The sequence below is a fragment of the Marmota marmota genome, unplaced genomic scaffold, assembly GCF_001458135.2.
Source record: "Marmota marmota marmota unplaced genomic scaffold, marMar, whole genome shotgun sequence".
Classification (NCBI taxonomy): Eukaryota; Metazoa; Chordata; class Mammalia; order Rodentia; family Sciuridae; genus Marmota; species Marmota marmota.
Genome location: NW_025999968.1, coordinates 49,465,264 through 49,481,154, shown reverse-complemented (window position 1 = coordinate 49,481,154; position 15,891 = coordinate 49,465,264). Strand labels below are relative to the sequence as shown.

Here is a 15,891-nt window from a genome sequence, read left to right as displayed (position 1 = left end):
TAAACAACACAGAAACTCTCAATTTAGAGTACATATTCATTCTGTGGATAGACTATTTTAAAGTTGCCTTGAAATGTAAAATTTACCCAAAAGGGTTTTTTTCACATTTTGGCTTGCCTATTATTCTGTAAAACTTTGTTTGGCCACATAGTAGCTTTGGAAAAGGGTATGAGTTCAATATCTATTGAGCTCCCACTTTGTGAAAAGTATTTAAAATGCTGCGGAAAGAATACAATAATGAAATATCGATGGTACTATCTTGTAATAAAAGGTATAGTGTATGATAAGTGCTAAGAAAAAGGAAGGATAGCATATTATGGGTACATAGTTATTGTACATCAGGAAGATAAGCCTTTCTCTTAAGGAAGAGACGTTTAAACTGGACCTTTAAAGTTGGTTAACATGTATAACTAATTAGAACAAATTTTAAAAAATTAAAAACTAAAGTTGTTTAACATTTCAACAGGACAAAAAAATAGAATATAGGTTAAGAAAATGTCATGTGCAAAGCCACTGAGGCATGAATGTTCTGGATGCCCTTGGGGAATGTTGCCACTTAACATTTTTTTACTGTCAATATCTTCTTTCGCTAAAGTGTAAGCCCTGTGAGGGCAGGAATTTTTGTCTTATTCTTTACTATATCCACAGCATTCAGAATGGTTCTACTGTTACTTGTTGAATGAAAGAAAAAATAAACCACTAGATACAGAGTAGGCAGAGTCTGGTGGAAGATTAAGCTAGAAGAGTAGTCAAGGGATCAGGATAAGTGAATAGGTGATGTCCTTAAAAATGGCTCTGTGTGTGTTTGTGTGTAACTGGGGATCGAACCCAGGGTGCTCTGCCACCAAGGTACATCTGTTTGTTTTTTATTTTGAGATAAAAATCTCACTGTGAGACTGGCTATGAACTTGTGATCTTTCTGCCTTAGCCTCCCAAGTAGCTGGGATTAGAGGTGTGTGCCACCACATGTGGCAAAAATGGCATTCTAAATTAAGATTTGAGACTTTATTTGGTAGGAGTTGAGATACAACCAGCTGATTCTAGCAATAGTGTGAGGCATGAATTATACTTAAGAAGCAAGCAGAGGAGGAGGCCATTACAGAAGTTAAAAAGCAGCATGTAGAGGGCATTGTGAGAAGTAAAAAGATTTCAGACCTGGTATTTGTAAGGTGTGGCAACTATTGTTAAGGAATAGAGAAGTCCTGGTACTTGAAGATAGAGATGTTGAAGATGTAAAGGCAGAAAAGCCTGAATTTGTGGTCTGAAAGAAGGAAGTCACAGAGAAAAAAGATCACAGAGGCAAAAGGAGAAAATTGAGGGTGGGGCACATGATTATAAAACAGTTTCTTTGGAGAGGCAGGACAATTACAAGTTTGAGACCAGCCTGGGCAATTTAGTGAGACTCTGTCAAAATTAAATAAAAAGGACTAGGAATGTAGCTCAGTTGTAGAGCAGTTGGTTAGCATGTGCAAGGCCCTGGGTCAAAAAAAAAAAAGAAGATGTAAATAATCTCTTAAATTCTCCTGGAAGTGTTAATTAGTTCAGTAAAGGAGAAAATCAACTTACATTGTTGTGAATTAATGTGAATGTTAAATTTCCTGAGAATGCTATATCCATAGCCCTTTATTTTCTGAGACAAAAGTCTCATTACATTGTCCAGCCTAGTCTTATGATTATAAAAGCACATAATTATTTTCTGTTTATTCTTTTGATAAATCGTGATGATTGTGACATTATTTATACTGCTAAGTAGAATGTATGCAGCAAAATAGAAAGTAAGATGTAGTGACAGAGTTCCAAGTCTGAATCCTCCCTCTGCCCTTTAGAGAATGATAAAGGATTTGGTAAAACTTGTAAGACTTACAGTTCTCCTGACTAGCTGTTGTACTAATCATTTGACTTCCTGAATGTGTGACTTTTATCTATAAAGCAGAAAGTTGAAATAGATGTTTTTCAAGTGTCGTAAAGTGCTAACATCTAGGGTCCATTTTTTAAAAAATCTGTTTATATTGTTTTAATCCATGTCAAATGTAATTTAAAAGGAAAAGGACAAGTACCTTTGTATAGAATGTACAGTCATAGCATCACACCACAGGGCCCACAGGATGGGCGGGGAGACAACTTTTCCCTGGGAACAGCATCTCTATTCCCAGGAATGGTTCTCAGCAGAAGGCTGGGCAGCCGGGGGCACCTTCAGTCAGCCCCAACCTCATCTTCTGCTTCAGCTCTGGACCTACTTCCTGCCCTACTCTCAACTTGTTATGAAGAACCTCATGAGCTAAGACTAAAGAGGGTCATGTCTCTCAGGGCATGTACCTGATATCTGGGAGGAAAAATATACACCACTGAACACCAAGCACATGACAGAGGGAAGGGATGACTGGAGTGGGAGAGGCAGATAGGTGCCCTAAGAGGGGATGGGCCAAGCCCTCAGCCAGCCCTGAGGGAGGCACTGCTTCCAGAGGTTCTTAAAAAAAAGAAGAAAATTATACAACTAAAGCTAGGGGTGTAGAGGGCAAAGGAGTTGTCCTATTTATAACAACATTGTAAATATACATGGTCTATATTACATGCACTTCAGTCTGGTGTTTGTATGTCTGTCCCTCTGGGAGCTGTATTTCACGAGCCTTGCCTCTCTGCTCCCCACCCCATCTCCCTACCCTACCCTGGGAACAGAGGCCCAATGGGTATGGTCCCCAGGCTTGGTGGGAGCTAGCAGGCAGGGCCTGGGCCTCAGCCTCCACTCTGGCTCCAGAGTCCTGTGTGTGTATATCTGTGTGCATGCATGTGAATGTATGTACATGGGGACCCTGTGTGCATTATGTACAAGGGGAGAGGGTCATTGTCACAGAGGATGGGGGCAGGTGAGGCTGCTTGGGGCGAGGCCCGCCTGGGTGGCTAGCTCACAAGTAGATCCTCTGAAGGTCTCTAGGTACTGTGATGGTGTTGCACTGAGGGCAGAGCTTCTTGGAACACAGAGTCCACAGCCAGTGTTCCTGTAGTGTACAGGCCAACACTGGATTGACATTAGGGGCAATGAGTATGAATCAATGCAGATGAGGCATTTGTATCGCTCAGAGCCTTCAGGGCCTCAAACATGGTCACAGCTGAATCAGAGATTTTCTCCATGTCCCTGTTCTTGCTCATCTTCTGCATGACCTCCTGCTTGCTACTTTTTATCTTTGCTGGTGAACGGCATGTCATCACTGGCCCATTTAGAGAACTCAGGTGTGGCGCAGGTCCTGGGAGGGCCACCATTTAGGACTGCTTCCCTGGAATGCCTCTTTCTCCTTGGCTTCACCAGGCTTCGCGCTGACACAAGAGATGACAACGTCTGCCTCCGTGTATTGTGGCTTCCCAAACTGTCATCCCCATCCACATCCAAGTCAGATCACTGTCCTGGTTCTCGCGGCTGTACATGAGGAAGCCAGAGCCTTGGAAGCTACCTTCTGGGAGAGCAGTGACCCATATCCGTCTGCCCACAGCACTCATACTTTTCAAAGCGGTTGCTGTTTTCTTGTTCTATGTTCACAGCATCATCCTCAGCCATGCAGGAACCTTCCTTCTGGGCCTCATCTTGCTTTTTCCATTTCATTTCCCCAATCTGCACATTTAGTCAGGTGTGCTGGTTGGCTCCCACTCTCAGGAAGTTGTACTTCCTCCCTCCGGTCCCCTGCTTCCCCGGCTCCCCCAGGGGGCTGTTCTAATGGGACCCCATAGCTGCCACGTGGTGCAGCTCCAGCCCCGGCCTCCGTTGCTCTGGGCCCCAGGTGGCGACAATGCTGGCAGATTCTAGGGTCCAAATTTTATAGCATATCTTTTAGATTTGTCATTTGTCGTTATGTGAAATTAGGAGTTAAAATTGGATGTATAAAGGAGAACATTTTTAAAAGGGGTTTTGGAAAATAGCGATTTTAAAAAAAATGCTTGAAGTTTATAAACACTGTCAGTATGTTAACTTTTGAAGAAAATGTTGCTATTTAAACATTGATTTCTAGGTCACCACCGGCAGTATTGATGTCTCTTCTCAGTACTCAAGAAGACTTGCTGGAAAACGTTCTGGGGTGTGTTCCTGTTGGGCAAATAGTTACTATTAAGCCACTAAGTGAAGACTTCTGTTATGTTCTGGGGTACCTCCTCACTTGGAAATTAATACTAACTTTCTTCAAAGCTGCTTCATCTCAGGTAAATAAATGTATGGCAACTTTTTATTTTCCTTCATGTTGGTGATCAAATCCAGATGACAACTTTTCTAAACACCATCCTTTTTAGAACAAAAGGGGACATGCCTTACGTTTTAATCTAATTTTATCTGACCAAGTTTAGATAACTCTGCTATTACTTACTTTTCTTACTACTTCCTTACTCTTCCAGATATAATTTTTTTTTTTTTGGCAAAATAATTAAGCTCTGAAATGCAACTTCATCAGTTTTTATTCTAACTGAATATACTAGTCACATACCTACTTATTATAAGGAACAATATTTCATATAGTTTTTAATTTTGTACTGTCATAGTAATTTCAAAAGAACCGGCATGGAATCTTGGTTTTTTTTTTTTTTTGGTGATGCTGGGGGATACCGGGGATTGAACTAGGGGCACTCGGTCATTGAGCCACATCCCCAGCCCTATTTTGTATTTTATTTAGAGACAGGGTCTCATTGAGTTGCTTAGTGCCTCGCTATTGCTGAGGCTGGCTTTGAACTCTTGATCCTCCTGTCTCAGCCTCCCGAGCCTCTGGGATTACAGGCATGCACCACCATGCTGGCAGGAATCTTGCTTTTTAAAAGTGGTTACGTAAATGGAAATTTACCTATTAGAAAAATCAGTATTCAGGGAAAGATCTATGAGACATTACCTGTGTAATTCAAAATGTAATCTAAATGGAGAAAATATCCTATTGTAATTATTATGCCCGGAGTATTCCAGCAGCCACTAGATGTCTCTGTTGTCTCATGTTTGGGAAGAAAGCTCTCTCATTATCCAGGAAGAAATTGGGAAGATCTACTCTAGTTTTTCTTTCTTTCTTTCTTTTTTTTTTTTTTAATATTTATTTCTTAGTTTTAGGTGAACACAATACCTTTATTTTATTTTTTTATGTGGTGCTGAAGATTGAACCCAGTGTCTCACGCATGCCAGATGAGCGCTGTACCTCTATGCTCAGCCCAAGCTTTTATTTCTTTTAGAAAAAAATCTCAAATCTCAATTGAATAAGCCTAATAAAATAAGTGCCACCTTTGACAGGTCAATACAAAAAGCATAGTTTATTCATATTTAAAATGTGATTAAATATTGTGGTATTCCTTTCCACTGTGATTTTTTCAGAATTATTAAAGTTATTGTTTGTGTTGTTGCTCACATCCATATTGCGGCAGAAATACATCAGTTTATATGTCTTTACATTTGTATATGTAAGGGGAAGATCAAATCAACGTTGATCTAGTTGTTACATAGATTAGTTTTATTTGTCTTCAGGCCTGTCACAGTTTGTGACTTATACTGGTTTTATTTGCTTATGTTTTTCAAGAAGTCCTTGTTAAGCTTTTACATTTGTTTCTTAAAATATTGTTGATCTTTAAAAGATTGCAGCAGATTGAACCTCTGATATAGAAGAATTTTTTTTATTATCTTATATTCAAAAATCAGGAAAATCGCCATCTAGCATGTTTTTATTGTCAGGATGTGGGCAGGAGTGCAGATAATTATACAGCAACATTTATTATTGAGCCTGAAACCTGAACCGAGCTGTGAAGATAATGTCAGAATAACCCAGTAAATAAAGCAAATTAGATAAATCCTGAAATAAACAGAATTTAATTGGTCCTAAATTATGGGTTGTCTTAACGTTCTTAAAAAAAAACTTCTAGCAAATCAAATTGAACTGGAAACAAAGCTCTGTGTTTTTTAGATTTATTGAAATATATTTCACATCCTATAAAGTTTATGCATTTCAAGTGTACAGTTTCGCTGTTTTAGTATTTTTAAAGTTGTGCAACCATCACCACTAATTTTATAATATTTTTAAGATCCCCCAAACAAACTCATATCTTAATATGAAAACGTTTTGGGTGGGGTGTGTTCCTGTTCGGCAGATAGTTACTATTAAGCCACTAAGCGAAGACTTCTGTTATGTTCTGGGGTACCTCTTCACTTGGAAATTAATACTAACTTTCTTCACTTCCCATTCCCTCTTAAACCCCATAGTTCTCAGCAACCATTAATTATGTTCTGTCTCTATGGATTTGCCTATTCTGGATATTTTATGATAACTTGATAAATTGTATCTGCCTTATTTCACTTAGCACAATAGTTTTTAGACTTAATCAATTTTGTAGTAAACAATTCCATCTCTGAAAGATCTTCCATTGTCAGGATAATACCACATTTTGTGCATCCATGGGTGCACATTTGTTTACACTTTTGGCTGCTGTGAACATTTCTATACAAGTTTTTGAGCATGGGGTGTCCGGGTCATGTTCATAGTCTAGGTTTTTTGTTTGTTTGTTTCTTTTTATTAATTTTAAAAAACCCACTGATCTAATTTTAAAAAATTTTCTTTCTCCTCCAATTTTTTTAAAAAAATATTTATTTATTTTTTTAGTTTTCAGCAGATACAACATCTTTGTTTGTATGTAGTGCTGAGGATTGAACCCGGGCCGCACGCATGCCAGGCGAATGCACTACTGCTTGAGCCACATCCCCAGCCCCAATTTTTTGTTTTGAAAAAAAAAAAAAATATAGAGAATTTGGAAAATAATTTGAATGAAAAAATCACACACCCTTCTAGATCTACAAGTTTTTTTAAACATGTTGCTAAATTTGCTTATGTTTTCTCTATATATTTACTTAAAGTCTTTTTATTGACACATTGTAAGTATACATATTAGTAAGATTAATTATTATATATTCATACATGCACACAACATAATTTAGTTCTATATTTTTTTTCTGCTGATCCTCCTTTGAGATTTAAGTTGCAGATGTCAGGATGCTTTGCCAAAAGTATTTAAGTATATAATTACCTAAGAATAAGGGCATGATATAAGTAAGCATAAACATTCTACAAGAGCAAAATGTAATCATTATATTTAAGAAATATAATTTTGGTACATGAATATAGTCTAATTTATATTCAGATTTCTATAGTTGCCTCATATTATCCTTAGTTTTATTTCCTTCTCTATTGGGGATTCAGTCAAGGATCATGTTTGCATTTGTTTGCTTTATTTCTTTAGTTTCTTTAACCTATAATTCCCATACTTTTCATGTTTTTCTTGTTGTTTTGGATAGCTGTTTGTAGCCTATCATGTAATTTTTGATTTTTGGATGTTTCTGATTGTTTCTGTTTTTTTAGATGTTTGGATATTTCTCGTAGATTCTGGTTAATAACTTAGCAATAGTACTTACTGTCCAAGTTGTGTGATGTGTCCTCAGGGTGTTAGTTCAGGAGGCATATGTCAGTGATTTTATTGGTGATGTTAAATTTTGATTGCTCAATAAAGGTAGTATCCACAGATTTCTTTATTGTAAAGGTACTTTGATCAACATGTTTTCAGAATCAGTCCCAAATCCTATAGCTTGATCATTGTATTTGAGTAGTCATAACATTCACAAAATGGTGTTTTTGTACTAAGAGATAGATATATGGTATAGTAGGAGAATTAATGTTAAAACAAATGAAAATACCAAAGAACTACAAAGTAAATGTGACACAAGTATCACATAGATACCTTTGGTGCTTCCAGTGGTACCAGATTTTCCTGTTTTTAAAAGAGAAACCAGAAATCCATATTTGTTTTTTTTTTTTTTAAATTTTTTATTGTTGGCTGTTCAAAACATTACATAGTTCTTGATATATCATATTTCACACTTTGATTCAAGTGGGTTATGAGCTCCCATTTTTACCCCATATACAGATTGCAGAATCACATCAGTTACACATCCATTGATTTACATATTGCCATACTCGTGTCTGTTGTGTTCTGCTACCTTTCCTATCCTCTACTATCCCCCCTCCCCTCCCCTCCCCTCCCCTCTTCTCTCTCTGCCCCCTCTACTGACATTCATTTGTCCCCCTTGTATTATTTTTCCCTTTCCCCTCACTTCCTCTTGTATGTACTTTTGTATAACTCTGAGGGTCTCCTTCCATTTCCATGCAATTTCCCTTCTCTCTCCCTTTCCCTCCCACCTCTCATCCCTGTTTAATGTTAATCTTCTTCTCATGCTCTTCAACCCTACTCTGTTCTTAGTTACTCTCCTTATATCAAAGAAGACATTTGGCATTTGTTTTTTAGGGATTGGCTAGCTTCACTTAGCATAATCTGCTCTAATGCCATCCATTTCCCTGTAAATTCTATGATTTTGTCATTTTTTAATGCAGAGTAATACTCCATTGTGTATAAATGCCACATTTTTTTTATCCATTCATCTATTGAAGGGCATCTAGGTTGGTTCCACAGTCTTGCTATTGTGAACTGTGCTGCTATGAACATCGATGTAGCAGTGTCCCTGTAGCATGCTCTTTTTAGGTCTTTAGGGAATAGACGGAGAAGGGGAATAGCTGGGTCAAATGGTGGCTCCATTCCCAGCTTTCCAAGAAATCTCCATACTGCTTTCCAAATTGGCTGCACCAATTTGCAGTCCCACCAGCAATGTACAAGTGTACCCTTTTCCCCACATCCTCGCCAGCACTTGTTGTTGTTTGACTTCATAATGGCTGCCAATCTAACTGGAGTGAGATGGTATCTTAGGGTGGTTTTGATTTGCATCAGAAATCCATATTTGTATATGAAATTTCCTAATTGATAAACAAGTGAGGAGACCCCAAGACATAATGGACTACTAACTAGTTTGTGCTTTCTATACTAAAAGGATGATGTAGTTTTGATAATAGGTTATTCTTGAAAATGGGATGAGTTTTGTTTTACTCAGGAATTTACAAGATTAAGGACTATGGTGTGGAAGGAATGTGGGGAAGACTTGGGAGGACAGTGAGCAAGTCAAAGTCATCTGTGGAAAATGGTGAAAAGATTTTCTTGGCTTAGTGACTCCAAGCCATCCATACTGAGCATATTAATGGACACAATTTGAGAAAAAGTAAGAAGCATATGTGTAATAATGAGGGAGGGGTTAATGAGAAGTTCTGCCAGTCTGAAGAAAGGAGACAGGGTCACATCATACGATACATTTGGAAAGTGAGAATATGGCATATATTTTGTATGACTCTTGCATGTAGTTGAGTGTTCAAATTAATGCATTTTTTTTTATTGTGTTTTTACAATTTGTTACAGTTTGTTTTGTTCTTTTCTGCTGATGGTCTTGCTTTAATTGGATTTGCTAACAAATTCTTTGCCTTTCTATCAGCTTCGGGCTCTGTATTCAATGTACCTTCGGAAAACAAAGAGTTTGAATAAATTACTCTATCACCTCTTCAGGCTTATGCCAGAAAATCCAACCTATGGAGAGACAGCTATTGAGGTTTCAAATAAGGACCCTAAAACTTTCTTTACTGAGGAGCTCCAGCTGAGTATTAGAGGTCAGTAAGATACAGATTTGTGTCCTTTCCTAGAGACTAGGCTCAGACTAGGTTGTAATAAACTTTACCCTGGGGCGTAATGACAAATGTGAGTCCTAGCTAAAGAATGTTAAAATGCAAGATTTTCTGAACTTCTTTAAGTAGGACAAATAAATCTTGTGGATAAGGTTGTAGAGAATTTAATAATTTTTAAAGTGTAGAGGTTTTCATCTTTTACTCTATAAGCAAGTATTGGTTATATGATAATACTTTGTAGCCATGTTAATAATAAGTAGTCTTCAGTTAGGAAAACAAGATGAGTAAAATTTGTTTCCTTCACTCTAGTAGCTCAAATATTAGCCAGAATGGTAGACATAAAGTCATTTAGCTATACTACAGCATTATAAATACTTTACTAAGAATAAAAAGTTTTTAAATGTCTTAAGAGAGCTGAACTGTGTCTTGTGAATATTAAAGTGATTATTCTAGGACTTTTGCACAGCAGCTCAGTGAGCTCAGGAGAAAGAAGAGGAGGCCAAACTCCCTTTCATAATTTATGACAAAGAATATGTGGGCTCCATTTTATTTGTGGTCTTTTATGTGAAATACAGAGTATTATTTCTAGGCAGATTTTAATTGTCAGGTGGGATTTTTTTACTCTTATTTCCTTTGTCATTCTTTTGTAGTTTTTTTTTTAGTTGTAGTTGGACACAATATCTTTATTTTATTTATTTTTATGTGGTGCTGAGGATCAAACCCAGGGCCTTGCACATGCTAGGCAAGCACTCTACCGCTGAGCCACAATCCCATCCCCTCCTTTGTCATTTTTTTTTTTCTGTTTTACAGAAGATTTTTTATATTTGTTTTAATTGTACATGATAGTAGAATGTATTTTGACATATTATATGTATATACCATATTCTCTATATGTATGGAGAATAACTTCTCATTCTTCTGGCTGTATATGTTATAGAATTATAATGGTCATGTAATCATATATGCACATAGGATAGTAGTGTCTGATTCGATTCTTGCGGTTCATTTTGAATGTGTGGCAGGATGCTAATGCTCTAGGGTTCTGGTTTCTCTGGTGTGTTTGTTTTATGAGCTAGACACTGTTGTTGATTAAGGATGACTTTCTAAGGAAAATACTAATACACGGCTGTTGTTATTTGTAAGTGCATATAACTAACTAAGAATTCTATTTTTTCTTCAGAAACTACAACTCTTCCGTACCATATTCCACACTTGGCTTGTTCAGTCTATCATATGACTTTAAAAGATTTGCCTGCCATGGTTAGGCTGTGGTGGAATAGCAGTGAGAAGCGTGTTTTTAATATTGTAGATAGATTTACAAGCAAGTACGTCAGCAATGTTCTTTCTTTTCAAGAAATATCTTCTGTGCAAACAAGTACACAGCTATTTAATGGCATGACGGTTAGTATTGTCTTTTTCCAGAAAAGTTTACGAATTGGTTATATCTATCATTATAAATATCACAGAGTTGTAGCTCTTGATTCAGAATTTACAGAAATCTGTCTACCTTATTTTCTGATTGTTGTGTTTTGAGAAAGATATGGTAGATATAGAAGTAATATACTTAGGGCATCTTTTGTCTATTATAAATGATATATGACAAACCTAATAATAATATGCAGTTTTATGAATAGCATATTTTCTTTTAACACAAACTGTGTCAGAAAATCACTGTGAAACATGCTAAGTACTACTTATTAAATGGCTTGTGTCAGATAAATGAATGTTTACCTGTTTTTTCCTTATGAAGACATTAGCTGCTAAATCAACCTAACAAAATGTGTTTTGAATGGAAGAAAGGAATTTGGCAAAAATATTACCTTTTGTGTTTTAGGTTAAAGCTCGAGCTACTACTCGAGAAGTAATGGCTACTTACACTATTGAGGACATAGTCATTGAACTTATAATACAACTGCCTTCAAATTATCCATTGGGTTCAATAACAGTGGAAAGTGGGAAACGAGTTGGAGTGGCTGTTCAGCAGTGGCGGAACTGGATGCTGCAGCTAAGCACTTATCTCACCCATCAGGTAAGGTTTTGCTCATACACTTGGATTCCCAAACTAGAGAGAGAGAGAGATTATGTCTTTGAAGGGTAGTTAAACACAAACTGTTGTTTCTTCTGCTTAAGATATGTGCTTAAATATGCCATCTCTGCTTTAGTTCTTAAGGCTTTATAATTTATTTTCTGGTGTATGAGAGGGATTGATTTTATTTCATTGGCAGTATAGAAGATGTAGAATAATATATGGTATTAAGGAAATGGAAATTGAGACTTTTTTGAAGGATAATGGACTAGTGCATGCTTTCTTTCTGGGCTACTTTTTTTTTTTTTTTTTTGATATCAGGGTTTGAACTCAGGGGTGCTTGACCACTGAGCCATATCCCCAGCCTGTTTTGTATTTTATTTAGAGATAGGGTCTCACTGAGTTGCTTAGCGTCTCACCATTGGTGAGGCTGGCTTTGAACTCGTGATCCTCCTGCCTCAGCCTCCGAGCTGCTGGGAGTATAGGCATATACCACCGCGCTTGGCCCTGGGCTACTTTTATGTTTCAACTCTTCTTTGGTTAGAGAAATCCCACTTTGAAAGACCTTTGAACTATAAACACATTGTAAGTCTCCTCTAGTTTTCTTTGAACATTGTGATATATCTGAGGCATTCTGCATTAAAGAAAAATTAAAACATTTTCACCAATATTGTGGAGCTAGAACAAATCATTTGAGAAGGTAAAGTAATCTGATCATTTTTGTTAATAGTTGGGAGATCTTTAGGTCATTTATGATTTAATTATTAAGAGTTTCATCAAAAAAAATCAAAACCATAGTTCAGAAACCCTTGAAGTTTAACTTTAATGGAGAAAAATTATATCTGTTCCTAAAACTTTGGAGATTATTAAAAAAAACAAAACAAAACAAAAAAAACCCCCAGCACTTATAAAACTTAGAAGATGTGAATGTAGTCAGGCAGATTGTCTTCTTCCAGAATTATAATTCAGCTTTGAAATTTGTGAAATTGAGAGTAAAAATAACATGGTCTTCAGTATATACTGATTATTTTTCTCTTTGTTAACAGAATGGAAGTATTATGGAAGGCTTAGCATTATGGAAAAATAACGTAGATAAACGTTTTGAGGGTGTTGAAGATTGCATGATCTGTTTCTCAGTCATTCATGGTTTCAACTATTCTCTTCCCAAAAAAGCCTGTAGAACATGCAAGAAAAAGTTCCATTCAGCCTGTTTGGTAAGTCTGAGGCAAAATTAAGTTTCGTATGTTTTATGTATTCTTGATGCTTAACTTTGGGAAAGAACACAATTAGTAATTATTATAGAGACTTATAGCATCTAAGTACTTTAATAAAAGGATATTTTTTCTTTTTTTATAATATAATTATACATAATATGGGAATTATTATGCATATTTATACAAGCATATAACATAATTTAATCAGCCTAACTCCCCAATACCTTTTCTTTTTTCTTCCCCCTAATTAGCTTGCTGTACTCTACTGATCTCTCTTATATTATTATTTTGATTAGTGCATTATAATGATATATATATATATAAGTGAGATTCATTGTGGTATATTCATACATGATCATAGCACAGTTTGGTAGATTTCATCTCCACTACTTCCGGTGCCCTTCTCTCCTTCTCCTTCTGAATTCCCTTCCTCTACTCTATTGGTCTTTCTTCTATAGTGGATATTTCTAATGGAGCTCTTAGCACTCAAGAAATGGATAATCAAGTGAGATCTAGACCATGAGGAAAGATACAGGAGTTGAGCTGGGGCCCTCTGGCATCAGAGCCCTTTACACTTTTAAACATCATGTCAAAAAGGCAATTCCCTATGTTAACTTGCTTCACTGGTCTTTCTTATGATTTTATGGTTTTGAGCACGAGCCTAGAAAGAAAGAATCTAGGGTAGCCTTTGGAAGTTATATTACAATTGGAAGTAATATTCACTTGTGCTGATTTTGTGTTCAGACATGGGGAGAGAAAAATTTTAATATTATCCCTTTTATATCTTATGAATTTGAAGGTTACTTTGATGTATTTTTATGAGATGATAGTTTTAAAAAATTCTCCTAACATTTAAAACCTTTTCTTTTTCAGTACAAATGGTTTACATCTAGCAACAAGTCCACCTGTCCACTCTGTCGTGAGACCTTTTTCTGAGATTTTTTTTCATTGGAAGTGATCCCTGAAGTAAATTAAGCAAAGGCATTGGATTTGGATCCAACTTAAGGTGTTGATGTGAGAAAGCCAGTCAGCATTACTTTTAAATAGGACCTTCTCTGGAAAGTTATTTTGGTTAATGTGATAATCTTAAAATCAGGTTTACCTATCTTTAGATTGCTTTGTAAATGTTTGGAAACTTTTTCTTTTACAAAAGAATATTACATATTTGAGAGAAAATATTTATATTAATGGTTAATCTCTTTGTATATTTAAAAATGAATACAAAAGCCCTAAATTATAGAATTAAAATTTGTGAAAACATTGTACAACTATATTATAACTTATAAACCCATTCGGTTTATTGGTCTGAGTCAGCCAAAATGAATTGAGAGAGTTGATTTAAGACTTATTTATTAGTTATGACAGCAAATTTAGTAGTGTTTTGATCTTTTAGATTATTTTAATGATAAAAATAACTGTAAGCTATTAATATGGCTTATCTTAAGCTATTTGAAGCATGCTATGAAATCCTATATAAAAGAATGTAAACTGAACTTTAAGGTGCCTCCGTTTATCAAGGGTTACGAAATTCAGAAAATTAAATTCATGACACTGACCTTTTGCTTGTGGAAGAATTATTTCCATGTATTAAGTGAAATTTGAATAGTAAATTTGTCAGTGAATTTATTACTCATTTTGAGTGTATCTTCAGAGGGTGGGAATTAGAGAGAAAAGGTAATTTGATTATTTCATTTGTGAAGCAAAATGGAAGTTATCCCTCTATTGAGAGGGAAGAAATACATATAATTGGAACTTTAGGATTGATGGAAAAACCAACATTTAAAAATGTTGTAGGAGGCTTTCAATTTTGTAAGCAAATTTTGCTATTCTAACTAGCCAAAGTTACACTAAATAAGGGATTTAGGGAAGCTATTTTTTTTTTATTTTCAGCATCCAGAAATGAAAATTACGGATTTTAGTACTAAGTAAAATTAAGTATAATAGGCTGAAGTATATGTGTAGGTAAAAACCTGCCTTTTGCCACAGCACTATTACTCTTAAAAATTGTGCCCAAAGTATAAAAGTGTGGAAGTTTGGAACTTAGAATAATTTTATTACAGTCTTCCATTTCATGGAAAATAGCATATCTAATAGTTAGGCTATTTAAGAGATCAGCTAATCATTTGTGTTGCAAATGTTTAATTGGCAAAAGCAACTCATGTTAAATAAAATTATTGCTTACCATCAACTGGGTAAAATGACTATTATTGAAATAGTATGAATGTGGTCAGAGGATTATAGTTGAGAGTGAAATATAATGTGTGAGTTGCACATCTCTTGAGTTGTATTTGTAGGTGTAGTGTCCTACACAGTTTTGTTCTTGAAAGTTTTCTTTGTAATATCTTATTATTTTCTAGCCTTGAGACTCAGAGTCAGTAAATGCAGTACAGATAGCAAAAATTCTACTACCTCTTCTTGACCCCTCTCTTAAAATATTCTCTATGTCTGTCTTTGACATAGTAATCCCAAAGGATTGTGTTACTCTCCTGTGAAAGTTACACACGTTTCCTTTAAAAATGGTTTTATAATAAAACTTTGTTTATAACCTCTCCAGTATTGGTATTTCTTGGCTTCTCACTCAACCCCAAGTAGGGGGGAAAAAGAAGGAACAATAGAGCATTGTTTTTCTACAGAAGTATTAAGGCAACAGATTTTTGTTGAAACAGTGTAATTAAGTAGTTATAATTAAATAACTACTCTTCATACTTTTAGGACTCTTAATATATGTCCTTAAGACCTGTAAGTATAATTGTAAAGCTTATTACTGTTTATATTTAGAAAAAACTTTCCAAAATAATACTGAAATTTAGAATATTAAATTAATTTTATTTATAATAGTTTTAACAATTATAAAAAAGGATAGTAGCCTTTAAAATATTAGCATAAGGACATTATAAAATTGCATGAGATTCAGACCTCATTACAAAATTATTAATTTAAAACCCCCAATTGCAGATTTTAAAATTTATTTTTGATTATTATTTATCTCATGCTCTAATGTATGTGCATATGTTTTGTGGTTTACATAATGTTATTGATTCATTTTTGTGGTGTGAATAATGTTACTTGATTGATATACCATATGTGCCCATTAAAATTC

The 15,891-nt window shown here is 35.4% G+C and overlaps 1 protein-coding gene and 1 pseudogene across 4 annotated transcripts in view; one reads left to right on the top strand and one right to left on the bottom strand.

Moving 5' to 3' along the window:
• Ltn1 (listerin E3 ubiquitin protein ligase 1) overlaps nt 1-15,340 on the top strand; it is a 47,094-nt gene extending 31,754 nt beyond the window's left edge. For 3 of the 4 annotated variants that reach the window (XM_015478675.2, XM_048803542.1, XM_048803541.1), the window contains 6 exons: nt 3,999-4,185; nt 9,365-9,536; nt 10,732-10,952; nt 11,386-11,580; nt 12,624-12,791; nt 13,665-15,340. In XM_015478675.2, coding sequence (XP_015334161.1) covers nt 3,999-4,185; nt 9,365-9,536; nt 10,732-10,952; nt 11,386-11,580; nt 12,624-12,791; nt 13,665-13,727 — 1,006 coding nt within the window. In that variant the 3' untranslated portion in view covers nt 13,728-15,340. Of the gene's footprint in view, nt 1-3,998; nt 4,186-6,093; nt 6,183-9,357; nt 9,537-10,731; nt 10,953-11,385; nt 11,581-12,623; nt 12,792-13,664 lie in introns of all 4 variants that reach the window. The other variant, XM_048803540.1, reaches the window with a different exon arrangement.
• On the bottom strand, nt 2,883-3,680 carry LOC107136422 (annotated as a pseudogene).
• Nucleotides 15,341-15,891: the final 551 nt, after the last annotated feature.